General features: G+C 44.8%; 1 protein-coding gene across 1 annotated transcript in view; it reads left to right on the top strand.

Moving 5' to 3' along the window:
• Positions 1–15,000, top strand: part of zgc:153184 (uncharacterized protein LOC751652 homolog) — a 79,275-nt gene that overhangs the window by 30,510 nt on the left and 33,765 nt on the right. Inside the window, exons 2-4 of the mRNA XM_046296325.1 lie at positions 3,369–3,455; positions 7,178–7,255; positions 13,411–13,491. Coding sequence (XP_046152281.1) covers positions 3,369–3,455; positions 7,178–7,255; positions 13,411–13,491 — 246 coding nt within the window. The remainder of the gene's footprint in view (positions 1–3,368; positions 3,456–7,177; positions 7,256–13,410; positions 13,492–15,000) is intronic.

Below are 15,000 nucleotides of genomic sequence, written 5' to 3'. Positions count from 1 at the left end.
TCCCCAGTGAGATAGATAGGGGGGGGTCTCCCAGGTCTCCCCAGTGAGATAGATAGGGGGGGGTCTCCCCAGTGAGATAGATAGGGGGGTCTCCCCAGTGAGATAGATAGGGGGTCTCCCCAGTGATATAGATAGGGGGGTCTCCCCAGTGAGATAGATAGGGGGGTCTCCCCAGTGAGATAGATAGGGGGTCTCCCCAGTGATATAGATAGGGGGGGGTCTCCCCAGTGATATAGATAGGGGGGGTCTCCCCAATGAGATAGATATCTCAGAGAGGGGAAAAAACATCAGGCTCAGGAAAGGACGTTAAAGGACTGGGTTGTGGACCAGACCCAGAAAGGGAGGCACTGAGTGGCATTAGCACACACACACACACTCTCTCTCTCTGTCTCTCTCTCTCTCTCTCTCTCTCTCTCTCTCTCTCTCTCTCTCTCTCTCTCTCTCTCTCTCTCTCTCTCTCTCTCTCTCTCTCTCTCTCTCTCTCTCTCTCTCTCTCTGTCTCTCTCTCTCTCTCTCTCTCTCTCTCTCTCTCTCTCTCTCTCTCTCTCTCTCTCTGTCTCTCTGTCTCTCTGTCTCTCTCTCTCTCTCTCTCTCTCTCTCTCTGTCTCTCTCTCTCTCTGTCTCTCTCTCTCTCTCTCTCTCTCTCTCTCTCTCTCTGTCTCTCTCTCTCTCTGTCTCTCTGTCTCTCTGTCTCTCTCTCTCTCTCTCTCTCTCTCTCTCTCTCTCTCTCTCTCTCTCTCTCTCTCTGTCTCTCTGTCTCTCTCTCTGTCTCTCTGTCTCTGTCTCTGTCTCTCTCTCTCTCTCTCTCTCTCTCTCTCTGTCTCTCTCTCTCTCTGTCTCTCTCTCTCTCTGTCTCTCTCTCTCTGTCTCTCTCTCTCTGTCTCTCTCTCTCTGTCTCTCTCTCTCTGTCTCTCTCTCTCTGTCTCTCTCTCTCTGTCTCTCTCTCTCTGTCTCTCTCTCTCTCTCTCTCTCTCTCTCTCTCTTCAGTCAGTCCATGATGGCGTAATACAACTGGGTGGAGTGAGAGAGGTGGGTGATGTCATTCTGAGAGAGATGGAAGGGGAGAGAGAAGAAAAATAAAGTGTGATTAAAGTGGAATGTTGTGTGTATATCTGGGATTGTTGTTAAGAATGTGGTGGGAGATATGTGTTTCCGTGAACAGAACTAATGGACTAGAGAGAGCTCAAGGCCGTTCTCTAACAGGCAGAGAGAGCTCAAGGCCGTTCTCTAACAGGCAGAGAGAGCTCAAGGCCGTTCTCTAACAGGCAGAGAGAGCTCAAGGCCGTTCTCTAACAGGCAGAGAGAGCTCAAGGCCGTTCTCTAACAGGCAGAGAGAGCTCAAGGCCGTTCTCTAACAGGCTAAGCTCAGGCAGCAGAGAGCTCAAGGCCGTTCTCTAACAGGCAGAGAGAGCTCAAGGCCGTTCTCTAACAGGCAGAGAGAGAGCTCAAGGCCGTTCTCTAACAGGCAGAGAGCTCAAGGCCGTTCTCTAACAGGCAGAGAGAGCTCTAAAGGCAGAGAGCTCGAGGCCGTTCTCTAACAGGCAGAGAGAGGCGTTCTCTAACAGGCAGAGAGCAAGGCCGTTCTCTAACAGGCAGAGAGCTCGAGGCCGTTCTCTAACAGGCAGAGAGCTCAAGGCCGTTCTCTAACAGGCAGGAGAGAGCTCAAGGCCGTTCTCTAACAGGCAGAGAGCTCAAGGCAGGCGTTCGTTCTAACAGGCAGAGAGAGCTCAAGGCCGTTCTCTAACAGGCAGAAGCTCAGGGCAGAGAGGCTCTAACAGGCAGAGAGGCCGTTCTCTAACAGGCAGAGAGAGCTCAAGGCCGTTCTCTAACAGGCAGAGAGAGCTCAAGGCCGTTCTCTAACAGGCAGAGAGAGCTCAAGGCCGTTCTCTAACAGGCAGAGAGCTCAAGGCCGTTCTCTAACAGGCAGAGAGCTCAAGGCCGTTCTCTAACAGGCAGAGAGCTCGAGGCCGTTCTCTAACAGGCAGAGAGCTCGAGGCCGTTCTCTAACAGGCAGAGAGCTCGAGGCCGTTCTCTAACAGGCAGAGAGCTCGAGGCCGTTCTCTAACAGGCAGAGAGCTCGAGGCCGTTCTCTAACAGGCAGAGAGCTCGAGGCCGTTCTCTAACAGGCAGAGAGAGCTAACAGGCAGAGAGCTCGAGGCCGTTCTCTAACAGGCAGAGAGCTCGAGGCCGTTCTCTAACAGGCAGAGTGAGCTCAAGGCCGTTCTCTAACAGGCAGAGTGAGCTCAAGGCCGTTCTCTAACAGGCAGAGAGAGCTCAAGGCCGTTCTCTAACAGGCAGAGAGAGCTCAAGGCCGTTCTCTAACAGGCAGAGAGCTCAAGGCCGTTCTCTCACAGGCAGAGAGAGCTCAAGGCCGTTCTCTAACAGGCAGAGAGCTCAAGGCCGTTCTCTAACAGGCAGAGAGAGCTCAAGGCCGTTCTCTAACAGGCAGAGAGAGCTCAAGGCCGTTCTCTAACAGGCAGAGAGAGGTCGTCAGAATATTTCAACAATTCACATTCCCTTTCATGCTACAAACAACTTGACCAATCAAAAGCCTCCAAAGCACGCTGAGCTTGTCCTATCAGTTATGGACACTCTGGAATCTAAATGGACAACAGTAGTGTTGTGTTTTTGAAGATGTAGATTGGGTCTCAAATGGCACCTACATAGTGCACTATATAGGAATAGGGTACCATTTGGGGCTGAGAGAATACATGCTGGGGTACGTTCAAGCCTCTCCAGGCCTTCGGTCACCAAACAGAAACCACCGTATCACTCCCTGCTGTACAGATATCAGGAATGACCTAATAGCCATCCGATGAGAACAGAGAAAACATTGAGGAGTCAGACCCAGAAATCAGCATGGGAGTAGTGGGACTGGAGAGGAGGAGGAGGAGGAGAGGAGAGGAGAGGAGAGGAGGAGAGGAGAGGAGAGGAGAGGAGAGGAGAGGAGAGGAGAGGAGAGGAGAGGAGAGAGGAGAGGAGGAGAGGAGAGGAGAGGAGGCAGCTGAGAGAAAATAATGTCAGAGGTAGATAGAGAGGCCAACACAACCAGTGATAAGATGAAAAGGCTGAAGGCCAAGACAAAGACCCTGATGTCGTGTCCCAGGCAGATGCAGCGGTATGATGTTGTCCAGCTGTGTCTGGGGATGCCGTGTCTCTTCCTGTGGACAGATAGAACCACAATCACAGCTCTGTATTCGGGGAGAGATCAAAATGCTTCCGAGGAAAATCCAGAAGGTTGGACCTCCTTTCTCCTCAATGGAAGGCACTGGGGTCCAGAGCTACGTTCTCGGCTCGCGGCGATGCCAAAGGTCATGTTCGTGACGGTGTTTCTATGTTGCTGAATGTATGAGCTTTTCGTATTTCAGAAGGACTCATCGGTCAAGTCTTCGGTGGCCGAGTTGGCCGGGAGATTCAAAGATCACGTCACGCCGACTCCGACTCCGCACGACGAGGTAAAGTTCCTAGATAGCTTCTCATTCTAGTTCTGTGGTAAAGTTGTCATGTCTGTCTGTCTCCTTCTCTGTCGTTGATGGTTAACTCACTGGTTTATCCTCTGTAATGGAGGTATAGACGGGTGTTGATTTGTATACTCAAAACTTCTGTACTTTTTAAATACTAAAACATGACGAATAAAAAAATGGTTCGGTACAATCATTTTTGTTACTTTTGATATTTTTATTAAATGTGTCTCACGTTGTCTACTGATTGAGAGAGGATCTAGTCTGTCAGCGCAGCCGATGTCCCCTTTAAAACGAGAGACACTGTGCCTGGTCCACCTGGACTCATTGCTAGTTCTGGTCTGTCCTGGGGAACCACTGGGAGACTGGGAGACTGGGAGTCTGGACTGAGGAACCACTGGGAGTCTGGACTGGGGAACCACTGGGAGTCTGGACTGAGGAACCACTGGGAGTCTGGGCTGAGGAACCACTGGGAGTCTGGGCTGAGGAACCACTGGGAGTCTGGACTGGGGAACCACTGGGAGACTGGGCTGAGGAACCACTGGGAGTCTGGACTGGGGAACCACTGGGAGTCTGGACTGGGGAACCACTGGGAGACTGGGCTGAGAAACCACTGGGAGTCTGGACTGAGGAACCATCTCTCTCATTCTGTCTCTAGTTTGTCCTGAGGAACCACTGGGAGTCTGGACTGAGGAACCATCTCCTCTCTCATTCTGTCTCTAGTCTGTCCTGAGGAACCACTGGGAGTCTGGACTGTATCATGTTATCTCCCCTCTCATACTGACTCTAGTCTGTCCTGGGGAACCACTGGGAGTCTGTCCTGAGGAACCACTGGGAGGCTGTCCTGAGGAACCATCTCCTCTCTCATTCTGTCTCTAGTCTGTCCTGAGGAACCACTGGGAGTCTGTCCTGAGGAACCATCTCCTCTCTCATTCTGTCTCTAGTCTGTCCTGAGGAACCACTGGGAGGCTGGACTGTATCATGTTATCTCCTCTCTCATACTACACAGAATTGAACACACTTGAATAATGCAAAATGTAGAAATTTTGCAATAGTTAATTTCTGTTCACCAGAAGACTTTACAATACAAGAACAGAAGATACCGGTAGCTTCCAGCTTCCTAGGCTAACTTTCCTTGCTAGCTTCCAGCTTCCTAGGCTAACTTTCCTTGCTAGCTTCCTTGGCTAACTTTCCTTGCTAGCTTCCAGCTTCCTAGGCTAACTTTCCTTGCTAGCTTCCAGCTTCCTAGGCTAACTTTCCTTGCTAGCTTCCAGCTTCCTAGGCTAACTTTCCTTGCTAGCTTCCAGCTTCCTAGGCTAACTTTCCTTGCTAGCTTCCAGCTTCCTAGGCTAACTTTCCTTGCTAGCTTCCAGCTTCCTAGGCTAACTTTCCTTGCTAGCTTCCAGCTTCCTAGGCTAACTTTCCTTGCTAGCTTCCAGCTTCCTAGGCTAACTTTCCTTGCTAGCTTCCAGCTTCCTAGGCTAACTTTCCTTGCTAGCTTCCAGCTTCCTAGGCTAACTTTCCTTGCTAGCTTGCAGCTTCCTAGGCTAACTTTCCTTGCTAGCTTGCAGCTTCCTAGGCTAACTTTCCTTGCTAGCTTGCAGCTTCCTAGGCTAACTTTCCTTGCTAGCTTGCAGCTTCCTAGGCTAACTTTCCTTGCTAGCTTCCAGCTTCCTAGGCTAACTTTCCTTGCTAGTTTCCAGCTTCCTAGGCTAACTTTCCTTGCTAGCTTCCAGCTTCCTAGGCTAACTTTCCTTGCTAGCTAAAGTATGCTGATTTCAAAGTTGCTGATTGTCACTTAAAAACTATAGTCGTCGTCCCCAAAAATGGTTATTCATTCACTACCTCGCCCTTGCCTCAGTCACATCTCTCCTCTCTTTCTCGCTGTGTGCATTACATCATTGGGTCTTAAAGAGACAGCGCACACTTTTATAAAAAAAAAAAGTTGTTGATCAGTAACAGTGAAATTAGTCCCCGTATGGAAAGTCTCATCTGTAGCACCATGAAATGAGCCCACACAAGCTCAATAACTCAATGCATCCACACACTCCTACTGAATAGGGATTCACCTGGATTTTGAATAGGCCTAGGCTACACCTTTTATTTATCCACTTCATCAATAGATCGAGATTTACCATCCAAGTAAATTAGGACCATAATATTATAAATTGTCATCAAACATTTCAAATGTATTGAACTCAAAAAAAGATCTGTCTGGATCAAGTGCCATTCTATGACTTTGGCTAATACACCTTCTCGTTTTCCCGTGGTATCGTTTTAGTATTGAGTATTGTGATGGCACTGTGGTTCTTCCTGTAAAAGTTGTGTCATACTGCAGCACACCTTGAAGGCTGCCGCAGAATTCTATGGCACGTTATTTAATTGTCAGCCATTGTTACCATTAATGCTAGTTAGTGCTAGTTTGACCACTAGAGGACATCTTTCAGAAGCATTGAAGAATTGAAAACCTTTTTTTGGTAAGAACATAGTATATGTGATTGATTTTAAGAAATGTAGCTTAATTATTTTGATTAATATTATAGTGTTTCTATTCCAAGAAAAACAAAACCCTCAGAGTTTCTGTTAGGAAAATATGGCGCTGTACAACATAATGGTCGGGAGTAGGCTACAGTGCTAAGAGCATAACATTTCCACACCATAATTGTACTCTAACCAATACTCAAACGGAGATTCAGTGAAAATAAAAATCTTATTGATTTATCAAGACCAGTCCCCATGCTTGTCTCAGAGCAGTGCGAAACGATGCTGAAATAGTTGACCACAGCGGGTAGGCAATTGCTTCAAATCTTATTGCTTCTAACTTCAATATACTTCAATATGCTCTTTAAATAAATAAGACCTACACCACTTTTAACAGCACATTACTCAACACTAGTGAGACTCATGTCGCCTACGGTGTCCGTCGTCACTATCTTGGCCTTTATGTTATATCAGATGATTGATTTATTCAATAAGGTATAATAATAATTAATAATAATAATAAGGTACAATAATAATTTTTTCAATAAGGTGACTCTCCGCCAATAATTAGATTTAAAGGATTGGAGGATTCTAAATTAATATCTAAGGTGCTTTTATATAATTCTAAATTAACTAATGATAATAATAATAATCGCTTTGTTTAAAAAAAATAACCCTATTTTGGAGATTATTTTGATTTCAAATAACCTAGAGTGAGTGAGAAAAAGGCAATTCTTCAACATGGACTGGGACATTATTACTAATTTGTAAATAAAGGCAGTTTGTTATTTAGAATGATTTATTTCTGTTTTTAGAGAGAGAGAAACCAAAAGCCCACCGTCGCCTCATGGGTCTCCCGGTCGCGGCTGGCACGGGTATCAGACCGGCATCTGTAGCAATGCAGTTTGCATTGTATTATACTGTGATACTAATCCTGGTATCGTGACAACACTAGTATAGAGGTTACCAATGCCTGTATTTGTATCTGAATGCCTGTATTTGTATCTGAATGCCTGTATTTGTATCTGAATGCCTGTATTTGTATCTGAATGCCTGTATTTGTATCTGAATGCCTGTATTTGTATCTGAATGCCTGTATTTGTATCTGAATGCCTGTATTTGTATCTGAATGCCTGTATTTGTATCTGAATGCCTGTATTTGTATCTGAATGCCTGTATTTGTATCTGAATGCCTGTATTTGTATCTTAATAACTATTCTGTCATTGTGTTGCAGAGGAAGCCTGTTAAAAGGAGGCCTCCTCCATGCTTCCTGAAGCTTCACAACGGGAAACATGACCACGAGGAACTGGAGGTAGAAGTTGCCAACTTTCTGTTTTGGACATAAAATGTCATGTTGCAATTATGAATAAATGGAAAAATGCTGATTTGGCTACGAGGAAATTCCCCTTTTTGAAACAAAGGCCTGAAATGTACCTTTAAATGTCAAGCGTGCCTGAGTAATGTTTTTGGTCTGTTAGTTGTCTCCTTTCTGGGGATTTTGTTCTAGTGGTCTGTGTCTGTCGTCACTATCTTGGCCTTTATAGTGACAACCGTCTCTGTTCACTATCTTGGCCTTTATAGTGACAACCGTCTCTGTTCACTATCTTGGCCTTTATAGTGACAACCGTCTCTGTTCACTATCTTGGCCTTTATAGTGACAACCGTCTCTGTTCACTATCTTGTCCTTTATAGTGACAACCGTCTCTGTTCACTATCTTGTCCTTTATAGTGACACCCGTCTCTGTTAACCTTCACTATCTTGGCCTTTTTATAGTGACAACCGTCTCTGTTCACTATCTTGGCCTTTATAGTGACAACTGTTCACTATCTTGGCCTCTGTTCTGTTCACTATCTTGGCCTTTATAGTGACAACCGTCTCTGTTCACTATCTTGGCCTTTATAGTGACAACCGTCTCTGTTCACTATCTTGGCCTTTATAGTGTCTCTGTTCACTATCTTGGCCTTTATAGTGACAACCGTCTCGTTCTATCTCTGTTCACTTGCCTTTATAGTGTGACAACCTCTGTTCACTATCTTGGCCTTTATAGTGACAACCGTCTCTGTTCACTATCTTGGCCTTTATAGTGACAACCGTCTCTGTTCACTATCTTGGCCTTTATAGTGACAACCGTCTCTGTTCACTATCTTGTCCTTTATAGTGACAACCGTCTCTGTTAACTATTTGGCCTTTATAGTGACAACCGTCTCTGTTCACTATCTTGTCCTTTATAGTGACAACCGTCTCTGTTCACTATCTTGTCCTTTATAGTGACAACCGTCTCTGTTCACTATCTTGGCCTTTATAGTGACAACCGTCTCTGTTCACTATCTTGGCCTTTATAGTGACAACCGTCTCTGTTCACTATCTTGGCCTTTATAGTGACAACCGTCTCTGTTCACTATCTTGGCCTTTATAGTGACAACCGTCTCTGTTCTCTTGTCCTTTATAGTGACAACCGTCTCTGTTCACTATCTTGGCCTTTATAGTCGTCTCTGTCTTTATTTGTCTCTGTGTCACTATCTTGGCCTTTATAGTGACAACCGTCTCTGTTCACTATCTTGGCCTTTATAGTGACAACCGTCTCTGTTCACTATCTTGGCCTTTATAGTGACAACCGTCTCTGTTCATCTTGTCCTTTATAGTATCTTGTTCACTATCTTGGCCTTTATAGTGACAACCGTCTCTGTTCACTATCTTGGCCTTTATAGTGACAACCGTCTCTGTTCACTATCTTGTCCTTTATAGTGACAACCGTCTCTGTTCACTATCTTGGCCTTTATAGTGACAACCGTCTCTGTTCACTATCTTGTCCTTTATAGTGACAACCGTCTCTGTTAACCTCTTTGGTGTCCGTCGTCACTATCTTGGCCTTTATAGTGACAACCGTCTCTGTTCACTATCTTGCCTTTATAGTGACAACCGTCTCTGTTCACTATCTTGGTCCTTTCTGTTCACTATCTTGTCCTTTATCTTAGCCTTTATAGTGACAACCGTCTCTGTTCTCTGTTCACTATCTTGGCCTTTATAGTGACAACCGTCTCTGTTCACTATCTTGGCCTTTATAGTGACAACCGTCTCTGTTCACTATCTTGGCCTTTATAGTGACAACCGTCTCTGTTCACTATCTTGGCCTTTATAGTCCGTCTCTGTTCACTATCTTGGCCTTTATAGTGACAACCGTCTCTGTTCACTATCTTGGCCTTTATAGTGACAACCCGTCTCTGTTCACTATCTTGTCCTTTATAGTGACAACCGTCTCTGACTCTGTTCACTATCTTGGCCTTTATAGTGACAACCGTCTCTGTTCACTATCTTGGCCTTTATAGTGACAACCGTCTCTGTTCACTATCTTGGCCTTTATAGTGACAACCGTCTCTGTTCACTATCTTGGCCTTTATAGTGACAACCGTCTCTGTTCACTATCTTGGTCCTTTATAGTGACAACTATCTTGGCCTTTATAGTCCGTTCACTATCTTGGCCTTTATAGTGACAACCGTCTCTGTTCACTATCTTGTCCTTTATAGTGACAACCGTCTCTGTTCACTATCTTGTCCTTTATAGTGACAACCGTCTCTGTTCACTATCTTGGCCTTTATAGTGACAACCGTCTCTGTTCACTATCTTGTCCTTTATAGTGACAACCGTCTCTGTTCACTATCTTGGCCTTTATAGTGACAACCGTCTCTGTTCACTATCTTGGCCTTTATAGTGACAACCGTCTCTGTTCACTATCTTGGCCTTTATAGTGACAACCGTCTCTGTTCACTATCTTGGCCTTTATAGTGACAACCGTCTCTGTTCACTATCCTTTATAGTGACAACCGTCTCTGTTCACTATCTTGGCCTTTATAGTGACAACCGTCTCTGTTCACGTCTTATAGTGTTCACTATCTTGGCCTTTATAGTGACAACCGTCTCTGTTAACTCCTTGTTCACTATCTTGGCCTTTATAGTGACAACCGTCTCTGTTCACTATCTTGGCCTTTATAGTGACAACCGTCTCTGTTCACTATCTTGGCCTTTATAGTGACAACCGTCTCTGTTCACTATCTTGGCCTTTATAGTGACAACCGTCTCTGTTCACTATCTTGGCCTTTATAGTGACAACCGTCTCTGTTCACTATCTTGGCCTTTATAGTGACAACCGTCTCTGTTCACTATCTTGGCCTTTATAGTGACAACCGTCTCTGTTCACTATCTTGGCCTTTATAGTGACAACCGTCTCTGTTCACTATCTTGGCCTTTATAGTGACAACCGTCTCTGTTCACTATCTTGGCCTTTATAGTGACAACCGTCTCTGTTCACTATCTTGGCCTTTATAGTGACAACCGTCTCTGTTCACTATCCATAGTGTCTGTTCACTATCTTGGCCTTTATAGTGACAACCGTCTCTGTTCACTATCTTGGCCTTTATAGTGACAACCGTCTCTGTTCACTATCTTGGCCTTTATAGTGACAACCTCTCTGTTCACTATCTTGGCACTTTATAGTGACAACCGTCTCTGTTCACTATCTTGGCCTTTATAGTGACAACCGTCTCTGTTCACTATCTTGGCCTTTATAGTGACAACCGTCTCTGTTCACTATCTTGGCCTTTATAGTGACAACCGTCTCTGTTCACTATCTTGGCCTTTATAGTGACAACCGTCTCTGTTCACTATCTTGGCCTTTATAGTGACAACCGTCTCTGTTCACTATCTTGGCCTTTATAGTGACAACCGTCTCTGTTCACTATCTTGGCCTTTTATATTCACTACAACAACGTCTCTGTTCACTATCTTGGCCTTTATAGTGACAACCGTCTCTGTTCACTATCTTGGCCTTTATAGTGACAACCGTCTCTGTTCACTATCTTGGCCTTTATAGTGACAACCGTCTCTGTTCACTATCTTGGCCATAGTAACCGTCTCTGTTCACTATCCTTTATAGTGACAACCGTCTCTGTTCACTATCTTGGCCTTTATAGTGTCGTCTCTGTTCACTATCTTGGCCTTTATAGTGACAACCGTCTCTGTTCACTATCTTGGCCTTTATAGTGACAACCGTCTCTGTTAATGTCTCACTATCTTGGCCTTTATAGTGACAACCGTCTCTGTTAACTATCTTGGCCTTTATAGTGACAACCGTCTCTGTTAACTCTTTGGTGTGACTCGTTCACTATCTTGGCACTATCTTGGCCTTTATAGTGACAACCGTCTCTGTTAACTCTTTGGTGTCTGTCGTCACTATCTTGGCCTTTATAGTGACAACCGTCTCTGTTAACTATCTTGGCCTTTATAGTGACAACCGTCTCTGTTAACTCTTTGGTGTCTGTCGTCACTATCTTGGCCTTTATAGTGACAACCGTCTCTGTTAACTCTTTGGTGTCCGTCGTCACTATCTTGGCCTTTATAGTCACTATCTTGGCCTTTATAGTGACAACCGTCTCTGTTCACTATCTTGGCCTTTATAGTGACAACCGTCTCTGTTCACTATCTTGGCCTTTATAGTGACAACCGTCTCTGTTCACCTCTTTGGTGTCCGTCGTCACTATCTTGGCCTTTATAGTGACAACCGTCTCTGTTAACTCTTTGGTGTCCGTCGTCACTATCTTGGCCTTTATAGTGACAACCGTCTCTGTTAACTATCTTGGCCTTTATAGTGACAACCGTCTCTGTTAACTCTTTGGTGTCCGTCATCACTATTCACTATCTTGGCCTTTATAGTGACAACCGTCTCTGTTCACTATCTTGGCCTTTATAGTGACAACCGTCTCTGTTCACTATCTTGGCCTTTATAGTGACAACCGTCTCTGTTAACTCTTTGGTGTCCGTCGTCACTATCTTGTCCTTTATAGTGACAACCGTCTCTGTTCACTATCTTGGCCTTTATAGTGACAACCGTCTCTGTTCACTATCTTGGCCTTTATAGTGACAACCGTCTCTGTTCACTATCTTGGCCTTTATAGTGACAACCGTCTCTGTTCACTATCTTGGCCTTTATAGTGACAACCGTCTCTGTTCACTATCTTGTCCTTTATAGTGACAACCGTCTCTGTTCACTATCTTGGCCTTTATAGTGACAACCGTCTCTGTTCACTATCTTGTCCTTTATAGTGACAACCGTCTCTGTTCACTATCTTGGCCTTTATAGTGACAACCGTCTCTGTTCACTATCTTGTCCTTTATAGTGACAACCGTCTCTGTTAACCTCTTTGGTGTCCGTCGTCACTATCTTGGCCTTTATAGTGACAACCGTCTCTGTTCACTATCTTGTCCTTTATAGTGACAACCGTCTCTGTTAACCTCTTTGGTGTCCGTCGTCACTATCTTGGCCTTTATAGTGACAACCGTCTCTGTTCACTATCTTGTCCTTTATAGTGACAAACCGTCTGTTCACTATCTTGGCCTTTATAGTGACAACCGTCTCTGTTCACTATCTTGGCCTTTATAGTGACAACCGTCTCTGTTCACTATCTTGTCCTTTATAGTGACAACCGTCTCTGTTAACCTCTTTGGTGTCCGTCGTCACTATCTTGGCCTTTATAGTGACAACCGTCTCTGTTCACTATCTTGGCCTTTATAGTGACAACCGTCTCTGTTCACTATCTTGTCCTTTATAGTGACAACCGTCTCTGTTCACTATCTTGTCCTTTATAGTGACAACCGTCTCTGTTCACTATCTTGGCCTTTATAGTGACAACCGTCTCTGTTCACTATCTTGGCCTTTATAGTGACAACCGTCTCTGTTCACTATCTTGTCCTTTATAGTGACAACCGTCTCTGTTCACTATCTTGTCCTTTATAGTGACAACCGTCTCTGTTAACTCTTTGGTGTCCGTCGTCACTATCTTGGCCTTTATAGTGACAACCGTCTCTGTTCACTATCTTGTCCTTTATAGTGACAACCGTCTCTGTTCACTATCTTGTCCTTTATAGTGACAACCGTCTCTGTTCACTATCTTGGCCTTTATAGTGACAACCGTCTCTGTTCACTATCTTGGCCTTTATAGTGACAACCGTCTCTGTTCACTATCTTGTCCTTTATAGTGACAACCGTCTCTGTTCACTATCTTGGCCTTTATAGTGACAACCGTCTCTGTTCACTATCTTGGCCTTTATAGTGACAACCGTCTCTGTTCACTATCTTGTCCTTTATAGTGACAACCGTCTCTGTTCACTATCTTGGCCTTTATAGTGACAACCGTCTCTGTTCACTATCTTGGCCTTTATAGTGACAACCGTCTCTGTTCACTATCTTGGCCTTTATAGTGACAACCGTCTCTGTTAACTCTTTGGTGTCCGTCGTCACTATCTTGGCCTTTATAGTGACAACCGTCTCTGTTCACTATCTTGTCCTTTATAGTGACAACCGTCTCTGTTCACTATCTTGTCCTTTATAGTGACAACCGTCTCTGTTCACTATCTTGGCCTTTATAGTGACAACCGTCTCTGTTCACCTCTTTGGTGTCTGTCGCGTCCATAGAAACCCAACATCGTCTCTCCACACCCCCCCAAATCCAAGATGAAGACCTCCAAGAGTTCCCCCCTCATCGAGAAGCTGCAGGTCAGTGAATCACTGTCTGTGTGTTGCTGTCCATGTCTCGGCCTAGCTGGTCTCAGATCTGAAAAAAAGATATTAGTTTGAGAAGTTGACTGAAATAAACAAAAACATATTAAGATCTGGTACCAGCTTTTGTTTGCACTTTCAAATCACTCTTACAGAATAGTTTTTTTTCAATGCGCCTCAAAACAAAGTGAAACCTTTTAGTAGACGTTGTAGCAGGAAACAACCCAGGCTTTATCTCTCTGAGTTGGCATGTTTTAGCCTTGTTCACCATGTCTGAGTTTAGGCTTCTCTTAAGAAACAGGATATCCTGATTCTTGTCTTGCGGTCAAAATCTAAAGCCAACTTTCTGCTCTGCATGTTTATTCTAAATGCTCTAGAGATCTCTGTCTGTCTGACTCAGAGACCAGTAGAGGTGCTCTAGAGATCTCTGTCTGTCTGACTCAGAGACCAGTAGAGGTGCTCTAGAGATCTCTGTCTGTCTGACTCAGAGACCAGTAGAGGTGCTCTAGAGATCTCTGTCTGTCTGACTCAGAGACCAGTAGAGGTGCTCTAGAGATCTCTGTCTGTCTGACTCAGAGACCAGTAGAGGTGCTCTAGAGATCTCTGTCTGTCTGACTCAGAGACCAGTAGAGGTGCTCTAGAGATCTCTGTCTGTCTGACTCAGAGACCAGTAGAGGTGCTCTAGAGATCTCTGTCTGTCTGACTCAGATACCAGTAGAGGTGCTCTAGAGAACTCTGTCTGACTCAGAGACCAGTAGAGGTGCTCTAGAGATCTCTGTCTGTCTGACTCAGAGACCAGTAGAGGTGCTCTAGAGAACTCTGTCTGACACAGAGACCAGTAGAGGTGCTCTAGAGATCTCTGTCTGTCTGACTCAGAGACCAGTAGAGGTGCTCTAGAGAACTCTGTCTGACACAGAGACCAGTAGAGGTGCTCTAGAGAACTCTGTCTGTCTGACACAGAGACCAGTAGAGCTGCTGGGGCGGCAGGGTAGCCTAGTGGTTAGAGTGTTGGACTAGTAACCGGAAGGTTGCAAGTTCAAACCCCTGAGCTGACAAGGTACAAATCTGTCTTAACTGACTTGCCTAGTTAAATAAAGGTAAATAAACTCTGTCTGACTCAGAGACCAGTAGAGGTGCTCTAGAGAACTCTGTCTGTCTGACTCAGAGACCAGTAGAGGTGTACTATGGGGCAAAACGGAGTTGGCTAAGAAATTTTGTCAACAACAAAACTATATTTTGTCTCCAAATGTTTCTTGAAAACGTAATAATAATATATAATAATATATGCCATTTAGCGGACGCTTTTATCCAAAGCGACTTACAGTCATGTGTGCATACATTCTACGTATGGGTGGTCCCGGGGATCGAACCCACTACCCTGGCGTTACAAGCGCCATGCTCTACCAACTGAGCTACATTTGAGCACTTGTTTTCTATCAAATACTGCACATTGTTTCAGGTTTGTAAAAACAAAACACCTCAAAGTCATAGTACCAAGAAACAACT

The sequence above is a fragment of the Oncorhynchus gorbuscha genome, linkage group LG13, assembly GCF_021184085.1.
Source record: "Oncorhynchus gorbuscha isolate QuinsamMale2020 ecotype Even-year linkage group LG13, OgorEven_v1.0, whole genome shotgun sequence".
Classification (NCBI taxonomy): domain Eukaryota; kingdom Metazoa; phylum Chordata; class Actinopteri; order Salmoniformes; family Salmonidae; genus Oncorhynchus; species Oncorhynchus gorbuscha.
The sequence above is the reverse complement of the archived record's forward strand: the minus strand, read 5'-3'. Positions and strand labels throughout refer to the sequence as shown.